A 12,041-nucleotide genomic window follows, 5' to 3' on the forward strand; every position below is an offset into this window, starting at 1 on the left:
ATTGTGACACCTTATCCTAGATAAGCTTCTAATTCCTTGTCTTGATTTGGGCCAGAATAGAATAAATTTTCTTTCTTGTTATTTTACTTTCGGCTAGGTCTCTTCTAAGTAGCTGCATGTGCTGAAATCAACAGCAATTTTCTCAGTCAGCGTCTCAATAGGATTGATAATGCTCAATGTTTATATTTACTGCTGGAGAATGGTATGCAGAACCAAGGACCCTGCTTGGTTCTGAAAAACTTCTTATGCTCTGGAAAGAGAAAGGGAGTAAACAGGTCACATCTGCAACCTTCCTTTAGGAAGAAGCAGAGCACAGAGGTGACCAAAATCGACCAAATGGAATACTCCATCCCATACGTGTCATACTCAGTATAAATTTGAGGGATCACAAGGGTCAAGTTCTTCAACCATGGATGGCATCTTGGGAGGATTCCTACGGACACGGAAAATACAGGGCTGGCTGACACAAAGGTGCTGCCAGCATCAAGAAAACATTAGCAAAGCATCAGCCAATCTTTATCACAGTCTATCAATCACTACTTATACATAACAAACACACAACGTGGCTGGTCAGACTTTTAGTGGATATGTAACTGTGTTCAGCAGACTGCATAGAGGCTGTTCTGCAGCTGTGTTATGTGCACACCTTCCTCAGAGTGCTGCCTTTTCAAGGTCAAACCCTTCATAGCCTAAGGGGGTATTTGCTACAGATTCCATTCTTTCCTCTGACCCGGGCCTTCCTGAATCCATGTGTTGCAGCATCCAGCTCCTGCCTGCTGCTTATTCCAGGAGCCCAGCCTGGGACTCTTCCAGGGCCTTCCGTGCGTGGTGATGAGTGTTATCAGAGGAAAGGGGTAGAGAACATGAGAACACGATATTGCTTTTGTCTATATATATTTAATAATTTTTCTTTTTTTTATCATTACTATTTCATTAAAGATGTAGTTTTGTGGCCATCCTGTAAGCCTTTCTCCCTTATTCTCTCTCCTTTCTCTACAGGGAGGGAAGGGGGATTGATAAAGAGCATCTGTCTTTCATTTAATTGCTGGCCCATTGTTAAACCATGACATTCCTCTCAGTGGGGATGGGGATGAGCTGCTAAGAGAAAAATGGGTGACACTTGTGTAAGATTGACCTTCTGGAGGAGGAATGTCCCTGTGGCTTGGTTTGAGGCATCAACTTCCCCAAATTAAAGCCAACTGTGGTCTGGGTAGAGTATGTAACTACCTGTGGTGAATGCCCATTTTTTTTTTTTTTTGAGAAGCCACTTTTGCTTCAGGCTTTGACCTAAAGCAAATCCACTTCAGGTGAATGCTTACCACAATCCCAGAAAAAGACCAAACAACCAAACTTCCATAAACTGTTGGCAAATCCTGAGATCCGGCATACCAGAAAGTGATGACTTCAAGTTTTTGAGAGTCCATATGCAAAATGTTGGGGCCTTAGGACTTTCTTCTGGTCAAAGGGTAATTTCTTAAGTTTGGCATAAAATCGTGTGCTACCACAGGAAAATCAAGACCTCCCAGACATGGCCTACATATGCCTTCCAAGTGGTGCAGAATATCAAAGATTGCATGTTCATGTACTGCTATGTGTTAATGTAGCAGGTCCTTCACAACATATTTTACAGTATGCTGGAAGTTGGCTGAAGCATCGCAAAGAGCAGGTGGCACAACATACCCTTAGGGTCTGTATGTGGTGTAAAAAGCAGTTTTCCATTCATTCTCCTGCCAAGCCTCTTAGAGATCTAGCTTTGTTTCCTGCAGACATTCATTGAATTCCAAGGCAAGAGGCAGAGGCTGCCAGCTCTTTACTGTGATGCTAATCAGTCCACTGCAATCTACAAAGAATACTTTTTAAAGAAAGAAAAAGAAAATAGGGGCACTAGTAGGGGTGTGGGAGAGGTGAATAAACCTACCTGCCAGACAGCCTTTGAGGTCCTCCTTACAGGCAGATACTTTAGGTGCTATTAGGCAAAGATGTATATGAAGGACACCCCCTTTTGTAGTGCCAGGTCAGTGTGGCAATCCTGAGTAATGGGACAGCAGTGTTTTCTGTATCCTTTTTTGCATATGCATCCACAGGATCACTGTATTTATGTGGGAACACAGAGAAGTAGGGAACAGAGGCTGAGGTATAGTCTTGTCATCTGGTGAGTCAGAGCTGCAGTGATGTATGAATACAGGCTGAGACTGTGCTGTGGTGTCTCATACTGTGTAAAGCCAAAAATATGAAAGTCCAGACAACACACATGGGGTGCTGAAATGGGGAAGATGGCCCAGACAAGACCCTAGGGCAGATGTTTCTCTCAGGGTCTGGATATTCTTTTCCTGCAGGGAAAGCAAATTGCTAGTTAATGAGACAGTTGTGTTTCTGCAATGCAGCAGACTGGACATAAATTGCAGGGCTTCAGCAGCGGGTTGCAGAGGTGACATGCAGGAGAGGATCATGTATTGCCCTGTGCCAGTCACAGCCAGATACTTCTGAAATCAGTGTAAACAACTTACCACACCCCAAAAATTCAGAGGAGCACATGGTACCCTAGCTTACATATATTTAGGAGGTAACAGTAGCCACTTGGGAGGAAAAGGGGAAAAGACAATGAGAAAAAGAGACATGAAAGGAGAAATGGAGGAAACATAGAAGGAGCCATTGTTGGGGACACAGCTGTAGATAAACTCCTGAAAAGAGGTGCTCTATATGTGTGCAGGTACGGCCTGGAGGGGGCTGAGCCCCATGGGCAAGCCAGAGCAGAGGAAGATGAGTAAGAAGACGAGGAGCATCTGAAAAGAAACCATTACACAGATTTACCCGATCTCTTGCACCCCCTATCGCCTCACCAAAGGAATGAATCTGTAGTAGGTATTAGGTAGTGATCTGTAGTGGGTATTAAGGACTCTTGCCAGCCAGTTTTTCACAGCCAATGCATAAATTCGATTGTCCAGTCAGCAACCACCTGGCTTCCCTGCTAGAGCAGGCAATGACAGCCACAGCTGCACATTGATTGTCCCCAGATTGAACATCAGTTCAAATCAGTGAATAAAGCTTTAAGTTTCTGGAAAACAGTCATTGCATTTCTTACAGAGATGACTCAATTCAGGGCTACCTTGAAAGCCAGGAAATAAAGACTGCAGAGCAGCTAGTATCTGTTGCCATGCTTCTAAAGATTAGCCAGGTGTGTTTATAAATCCCTGAACCCTCACCTGATACCCAGTGAAGAGTGTTTGACAAAACTGGAGGCAGGGATCACTCTGGGCACAGGGGATATTATAGAACCCTGCAAGACTGTGACCTATCTCCTTTCTGGCCAGGATTTGGAGATTAACTTGAAGCTATGGGGAGCTATTTAGGCCTGGAGCTGTGAAGACCCACTTGTGCTAACTAGGTAATGCACAGCCTAAGGGGCTGGCTCAGTGGTGCTCAGGTCAGCATTCAAGGAGGCTTAACCTCTCAGGCAGGAGTGGGGACTGCTCCACAGGAGAGTATCAGCCAGGACTGAAGGTGAGGTGCTGAAGTCCTTACAGTACCCAAGCAGGGTTGGTGACAATAACAGGCTTCATCGATAGTCCATTGATCATCAAAGACAAGAATATCAGGTCAGCCACGACAGGCAAGACATTTGTAGCCCTGAGTCAGCAGGCAGTTTAAGTCAGGGGAGCCCACCCAAGCTGCTGAGCAGGTGTATCCCATACCTCTTATATCATGCTCATTATAAAAGGAGGAAGTTTGGAAAATCAGAGTTCCTTTTCTGAGGACTTTTCCCTCTTGTGTTTTTCTTTTGTTTGTTTGTTTGTTTTTAATTTTTATTATTTGTTTTGTTCCTTCTCAGAAGTAGGCCAAGTATGAGCTTGTGTACGTTCTGCTGGTATTTGTGTTAGCTTTGCAGTACTTTGTTGTTGCAGTAAATGCTTTCATTTCAACCAATGGGTTTCTCTATTTTTCTGATTCCCCTTTGCTGAGGAGGGGCCATCTGGCGATAGAGTTACACCACGCAAAGCCAGGCCCAGATACAGCCTAAATGTAGACAGTGATAAATGTTTCAGCAGGATTTTGAGGCAGATCTTCTCTTAACAAAGCTGTTTTGACTCAACCCTATTATGGTATCATTAAGCATATGCTTGCTAATTCTAATTCCTCTCACAGTTTCCATTAAATTGCCTGCTACAGATATCATGCTTGTGCTTTTCTGGATTTTTTTTTTTTTTTATGGTAGTCTTCTAAAAAAAATTATGTTATAGCTAAAACATCCCAGTTTCCTGCTGCCACAGAGGTTTTCTACTAGAGGTTGAACAAAGCAGTTTGTGGTTCACCTTGAATTCTTTTTGAATTTCTGGTTATATACCATCTGGTCCTCATGATTTGTTACTATTTGTTTGCTTGTTTTAATGCTTCATCTGACTGATTCTTCTAAGACACAACCACTGGTGAGTCTCACAATAAAGCAGGAGAGTGGTCTTGAAGATCTCATCCAGTTTTGCTGTAGTGAGCACAGATGTAAAGAATTAATATAGATTTCCTGTTACTTTCTTTGTATGCTCCTTTAAATTTCTTTTAATTTTCCTGGTGCTGCAGACTGGCAGGCTTCCAGAGCCTGAAGTGTTTGAAAAGGCATTTATTATTAGATTTTATGCGTTATGCAAGTTGTTCCTCAAACTCTTCTGGCCTGTCTTATAGTGTGGTTTACTTTTCATCTGTCATGAGTTCAGATTCTATTTTCAATTTTAGCTTAAATTTAGCTGTTGGAAGGATGCTTCTAGAAAGCTGCCCCCAGTAACAGGCTCCCTTGTCCTGCTGCTTAGCCATAGCATATTCCTTCTTCCCTTCATGTGCACTTGCCCTAAGCTTCCAGTATGGAATCCTTACATTTTCCATGTAACCCTCAAAGATATAGTTACTTTATCTGCTTTTGTTTTTAACAAGCTTTTTTTTCAGTTTCCTTTTTTTTTTTTTCCCTTTAAACGAAAGCTCATATTGTTGGACTCTTTTTTTGCTTTAAGTATTTTATGTAAGGAAAGAAAAAAGAAAAGAGACAACTGCTGCAATGGATTGTTCCTACAAAATATTATAATTTTTCCCTTTTCTTCTGGAGGGGTACACAGTATGTATTAAACCACTGCTCCTGACTGCAGGCATTGTAACGCCAATGATATTTAGAAACACCTAGGAACAGCTTCTTTAAAAAGAAGGAACTCCAGGAAATCTTTTGCACAAAAGGGTATTGTATGTATGCAGGAGACTCACACTGCCCAACTAGACTTTTGGTAGATTGGCTGTAGTCCATTTTGTTTTCCTTGCCAGAATCTAAGCATCATGGCAGAGTTGCTCCCTTCATGCCAAGGCATCTCCTGAGCAGTCACTGACCCCACCTTGGGCTTGTCTGGTCCTTAAATATGGCTCTATCATGATGACAGCTTGAGAGTGAATGTTTCTATTAGCAGATTTACCTTCCTCAGTATGCTGCCACTCACTGGTATGGCCAGGGATTCCCTTTCTTCTGCTTCCCTGCCTCATTTCAATTATCCTTTGAAGGAGATCTTGAAGGGACTGACATCCCTGCTACCTACAGGAGATCTGTGACTGTAAAGGCCCTTAGTACATCTTACCCCTTGTTCTTTCTCACCACCCTGGAGGTATGTCTATGCGGGCTCACTGCCAACTTTTGCAAGCAGATGTCAGTCCTTGAGAAGACACAGTGGGTGCCTGACCCTCTTTTCTTTCTCATGCTGCCTTAAACTTCACTCTCTCCTTAGTCTGCCCTCCCTTACCCACTGGCTTGATTTCTGGCTTGAGCTGCTCTGTCACCACAGGCTTACCTAGCAACCTGGCCTGTTGCCTGAAGTGTTTGTGAACCTACTGTGCTTGCTCAGGTATTGTGGAATTTGCTGACTCTTGGCTCCTAGCTCTACTTGTCTTAGGGAGCGGTCTGTCCCTGCTACTTCCTGACAAGCATGACAAAGTAGAAATAAAAAAATGTTTTAAGGGAGGGTGGATGATATAGTGAGGAGAGTCTTGCCACTACTACTACACTGAAAAGGGTGAATTATGAGGAAAAGATATGACTATTTTGACCAAATAGAAGAGAATCACATGCCAGTACAGAAATGCTGGGCAATTAAGTTAGGCTATCAGGAGTGTATGAAATTGGCACAATGAAAATTTAAGACAAGAAAGGAATAAAGAGCAGAACTGTTTAGATAAAAAGGAAAGGAGGGACAAAGGAAAAACTGTATAGACCTAACCATTGTCATTTTTGGGGCAGCACATACAGATGTCTATAGTGCTTTCTATACTGTATCTATTTTTCTTGTGGTGGCAAAAAAAGAAGTTTATACTGAAATGGTAGTGCTGTGACATTCATGTACTAGTCACATAGTAGGTCTTATTTGAATGTTATGGTCACATCTCTACAGTAGTGACAGAAATCTGTGTGAACCAGAGTTATTATTAAAAAGTTCTTGACAGCAGCAGGAAATCATCTTTCTGAAACTGGAAATCATACAGTGGTAAAACACTGGTTCTGAAACTGTAAGTATGACAAAGTGTGCGGTTCTATGGAGTAGTTGTAGCTGAAGTATGAGACTTGTCTGCAGCACCAGCTGTGCTATGGGGATTCACATGTGGGCCTTCCAGCAAAAGCCTCAGTTTCAGCACCCAGTTAGGATGACAAGCGTGTGGCTCTGTCACCTCCCTAAGGCAGTGCATGCAGGATGCAATATGTAACCTGATGCATCTGTGATTTCTATTCTGTGCCTAGAGAAGGCACCTCTCATGCTCTAAGATGGTGCGACAGCCTCTCCTGTACCCATCCTCTTGCTCTTGTCCCGTTCAGAGCTGGGCTCTGAAATGCAGCCAGTACAGTACTTTCTTGTATTTTTTTTTTCTCCCTTCAAGGTTCCCCATTCCCCGCTAAGTCCTCCGCCGCTCCCCTCAGACAACCACACCACCCCCCGCCGGAGCCCCCTGCGCCTGCGCGGACATCGCCGCCCCCCGCCGCCCCCTCTGTGGGGCGGGGCAGGAGCTGTGCGCATGCGCGGTAGTCCGGAAGCCGAGCCGCGGAGGCGGGGGGGTAAAGGGGGGGTTGCGTTAGCATGGCGGAGGCGAGGCCCCGCGCAGGTAAGTGCGCCTGCTGCGCTCGGGGGAAGTTGGGGAGCGGGCTGATGGGTGGCTTGACCGCGGAGAGGATGAGGATGAGGATGAGGATGAGGATGAGGATGAGGATGAGGATGAGGATGAGGATGAGGATGAGAATGAGGATGAGGATGAGGATGAGGATGAGGATGAGCAGTCATCGCTCCGCAGCGATGGTGTCGGGCAGAGGGTCGCACCGCGGGAGTGGCGCCCCAGCGTCAGCGTGTTGTCGGGAGGCGCGGGGTTGCCGCACCACCTGTTGCCGCCTCCTCGCCCCCGTGGGGCGCTCAAAATGGCTGGGATGAGCTTGCCTTGCCTTGGGCTGCCTGAGAAGGCTGCCTGAGGAGGGTCGCGCGAGCTTCTAGAAGGCGATACTAGAACCGTAACGCCAGGAAAAATACAAAGAGCCGGTTGGTTTCTGGAAAAGTTGCTGCTCTCTGCCCGCCCATGAAACCCGTCAGAGGGCGATGCTGCCCCCACCGGGCGGCCTGACTGCCTCAGCCCCCCACGGGGCTGCCTTCCCTGGGGTCTCCCTGAGGTGTAGGAGCAGAGGTCTGGGTGTGCAGGAGGTGACTGCTTAGAACAGGTGCCACCTGCCCGAAGTGATCTAGGCAAGGGATTACGGGTGGAGAGTTGCTAAGGGACCCGACCTGGAATTGAATCCCACAAGTGCAAGAGGAGATTTTTTTTCATGTTTGCTGGCTTGTACGGTGTAAGTTTTACTGGGTATGGCTACTGAAGAGGAGAGGGAATAGCATTTCAAGATCCATAATCCAGCCTCACATTTAATGATTTATCTTGTATTGTCAGTACTTAACAATCAAAGAACCTGTATGTAAATGTGTCTTGAGCATGTAATTAGAAATAATACCGTTGCTCAGACTCATTCATGGTATTTTGTGTTTCCATAATATCTTGATTTTTTTGGCTTGACTAATCTGGCTAGACTTCTCTGGTAATCACTGTCACTTGGGAGTCCCTTGGTGAGCTAACTAATTTAATTGTTAGTAGTGTCATTAGATTTATCTCAGGAAGAATCCTAGACTTCAATGGCTGGGGTAAAAAAGAAAGTATGGATTTTTACATTTGAAGTACCTTGATGTTAATTCAGATTATCATTACCTTATATCCTAAATATCATCCTATGTCTTTTCTCTGTTCTTGGCAGCCTGGCTATCATGACAGAGAAGTTATTTGAGTTTAGTGTTTGATGGGAAGAAAATGGGCCCCAAGCTGCCTTATAAGAAGTGAAACAGCCTGGGACATAGGTCAGAAAGCAGAGACTTATAGTTACATAGTAAAGAGAAGCTAGAGCAGGCAGATGTCTGCTTGTCTGTTTATCTTCCATGCTGTCAAGCTTTGAATTAATTCTGGTCTTGAAACCTTTTGTGCTGTGTATATGTATTGGAATAAAGGGTCTTAAATAGGTAAACTGAACTACAGTTGCCTTTAATGAAAAGCAGTAGATGAATCTGGATGGTACACCACTTTTACATTTGGGTTGTAATACATCTATTCATACATGAAGTTCTGGAGTTCATTCATTTTTATAGTAATGCATACTGAGTTATCAAGAGTCATTTCATAGTTAAGTTTTGAATTGCAGCTGTGCAATATTAGGATAGAAAATTGGCTTTTGCCCTTCATATTCATGGGCAGAGGGAGAGTATGATTTTGGGAGCTTAAATATGAAAGACATTTCTGCTCTCAGGGTAGATCAGGGGAAGCAGTTGAGGAGTAACAGTTCGTGGTCATGGCAGATGTGCAGCCCCTCCAGGGTATTTTGTCAACAGTGAACGGTTACTGAGAGAGAATAAGAGGCAGAAGCAAGGCAATTGTAGAATCATTATTCACAGTGATATACCTTTCTAGTTCTCAAGCCCTGTTCACCTCGAAGGGACAGGTGGTATTTGTCTTTAGTGGCCATTAATACATTTTATGCTTTCTTCAGTCAGTTGGTGCAGTTGCCGTTGAATATAGTTTTGAGGTTTTTGCCTGTGCATCATTAAAGTGAAGATATAAGGGAGTTTCTATAAAGCATTGAGTAGACTACTGTAAGGGTGAATAGTAAAGCGAAAAGTTGTAAAACTTACTCTTCTTATCCAAAATCCTTGCCTTAGGATGATATCAGCCCCTAGGAGAGGAACTCAGGGGTGCTGGTTGGTGGAAAGCTCAACATGAGCCAGCAGTGTGTGCTTGCAGCCCAGAAAGCCAACCATATCCTGGGCTGCATCAAAAGAAGCATGGCCAGCAGATCAAGGGAGGTGATTCTGCCTCTGCTCCACTTTCCTGAGAACCTGCCTGGAGTACTGTGTCCAGCTCTGAAGTGTCCAACACTAGAAGGACATGGAGCTGTTGGAATGAATCCAGAGGAGGACAACAAAGATGATTAGAGAATGAGAGCACCTCTCCTACAAAAACAGGCTTGAAAGAGTTGGGGTTGTTCAACCTGGAGAAGAGAGGGCTCCAGGGAATCGTCTTGTAGGAGCCTTCTGTTACCTGAAGTAGGCCTGCAAGAAAGCTGGGGAGGGATGTTTTACAAGGGCATGTAGCTATTGGGCAGGGGGTGATGGCTTTCAACTGAAAGAGGGTAGATTCAGATTATACATTAGCCGGGGGAGTTGGTACTGGGTAATCTTTAAGGTCCTTCCCATTCTGTGATGGTGAAACTACTTAAGGTGCAGTTTATTTCTTTCCCGACTTTTATATTTCTCTTATGTCATCTTGAAATGAGCTAGCTAAAACTTCATGATTTTCATTCAAAATGTATGTGCTCTGAGATCAGACAATAGCATGAAAAGAAAAACATGGCACTGTGCACTAGTATACATGGGAGCTAACTAGCCTATAAGGAGGTCTGCAGACAGGGTTCTTGGTGGACTATGAGTCAGCAGTGCATCCTCTGCAAGGAAGGCCAACAGTATACTTTGCTGCATTATGAAGACCATTGCCAGTTTGTCAGGGGAATTTCACCTTCCTCTCTGCTCAGCACTGGTGAGGTCGCACCTGAAGTGCTGTGTCCAGTTCCAGGCTTCCCTGTACAAGGAAGATAATGACATACTGGAATGAGTCCAGCAAAGGGCCATGAAGGCAATTAAGGGATTGTAGCATTCCTCATATGAGATAATGAGAAGTCCCAGAGTGATCTTAGTGCTGTGTACAAATACTTAATGGAGGGGTAAAGAATAAGGAGCCGGATTATTTTTGGTGGTATTAAGTGAAAGGAAAAGAGGCAACCCATGAAGTTGTACCTGAACACAAAAAAAAGCATTTTTACTGTGAAGATGTTCATACACTGCAACAGGCTGCTCAGAGAGGTCATTACAGGTATTCAAAACTCAACTGGACAGAGTTGTGGGCAACTTGGCAATGTTTGAGTAGGGTATTTGGACTAGATAATATCGAAGAGGTCCTTTGCAGTCTCAACCATTCTGTGATTCAATGGTAATGATGATTTTGCATGCTAATCTTTCTCAAAAAATTTCTGACAATACTTATGGGGAGGAAGCAAATCTTTTATTGAGCTGTTGTAGCTGTAATAAAGAATAAGTTCTTAGCAGCCAGATAAATGAAAGTAGATTGTACTTCTTGACTCTTTAAGGCTGAAACAGTGTAACTCCTGTTTACCAACAAATTCAGCCTTTTGTAAATCTGTGTCATCTCTGGAAACAAGATAATGCTGTAAATGAAGATATAAAATGATCAGAATAGATAAAGCTTGGCATTCTGTGAGGAAGAGGTTTAAAGCTTCTAATGTTAAGGGGAAAGCATCAGACTGTCATAAGATGCCATTCCCATTTAGTGGGATTTGTTTGTTTGTTTTGGGTTCGTTTGTGGCACATAGTGTCTTCTCTGTAACATGTGCTTTGTGCTCAGCTAATTGGATTATTTCCTGTCTGGATACATGCACACAGTTTATTGTGTTTACATTCTGTACTGTCACCTGTCTTTAGGTAGAATACTAAGTTATTTGAACTGCTCTAAAACTGAATACATCTGTCTTGAAATTACCTTTGTCTTTTACGGGGAGCCAGTATTTAAGCAGTATTTAACATATAATCACAGAATTTCCTCAATTCCCTTCCTCGGCTGGAACATACTCACAGTGAGTTCAAGTCCTGACTCCACACAAAGTTGAAACCAGATATCTAAGAGCATTATCCAAACCATTCTTAAGCACTGGAAGGCTTGGGCCCATGACCACTTACCCAAGAAGCTTTTTCTAGTGCTTGAGAACCCTTTAGTTGGAAACTTGCTACCCAATCTGAACTTCCCATGGTGCAGCTTGGAGCCATTCCATCGTGCTCTGTCACGAACCACCTGGGAAAAGACATCAGCACCACCTTTCCACTTCCTCTCATGAGGAAGCTGTAGACATCGATGAGGTCACCCCTTAGTCTCCTCCTCTTTGAGTTGAATCAAGCTGATGTCCTGAGCTGTGCCTTATAAGTCATGTCCTCTATTCCTTTCACCATCTTTGTCTTTCTCTGGATGCATTCTCATATTTTTATATCCTTGTATTCTGGAGCCCTAAACTGCACACAGTACTCAAAGGGACATGATTTTATAGTTGAATTTATGGGTCTTACAATAAGAAGTGGTCAATTAAAAAGCCTTTGTCCAGTAAGACTGGTGCTAATCAGTGGTGTTTCTTTAGTTCCAGATTTGTATTGATCTGAAGCTTCAGAAGGAAAACCTGAGTTCTTTTCTAGGAGATGGAGCTGAATGAATTTAATAAAGAACTACTACCTCTGACATCTAAGGGGCTACCCTGTGGACTCTTATACCTATTATATTTTTTTTCTGCCTGGCCTTAAATATTTCTATTTTGTTTCTTATATTTATTCTTAATTATCAGCTTCATATAGTCTATGCCTAATAACAGTCCATTGCTTAATGACTCTTCAAAATCT

General features: G+C 43.6%; 1 protein-coding gene across 4 annotated transcripts in view; it reads left to right on the top strand.

Moving 5' to 3' along the window:
• Positions 1–7,035: 7,035 nt before the first annotated feature.
• Positions 7,036–12,041, top strand: part of NFX1 (nuclear transcription factor, X-box binding 1) — a 64,801-nt gene continuing 59,795 nt past the window's right edge. For 3 of the 4 annotated variants that reach the window (XM_071736222.1, XM_071736225.1, XM_071736223.1), the window contains exon 1: positions 7,041–7,113. In XM_071736222.1, the coding sequence (XP_071592323.1) occupies positions 7,089–7,113 (25 nt within the window). In that variant the 5' untranslated portion in view covers positions 7,041–7,088. Of the gene's footprint in view, positions 7,114–12,041 lie in introns of all 4 variants that reach the window. The other variant, XM_071736221.1, reaches the window with a different exon arrangement.

Source organism: Heliangelus exortis, chromosome 2, assembly GCF_036169615.1.
Source record: "Heliangelus exortis chromosome 2, bHelExo1.hap1, whole genome shotgun sequence".
NCBI lineage: Eukaryota > Metazoa > Chordata > Aves > Apodiformes > Trochilidae > Heliangelus > Heliangelus exortis.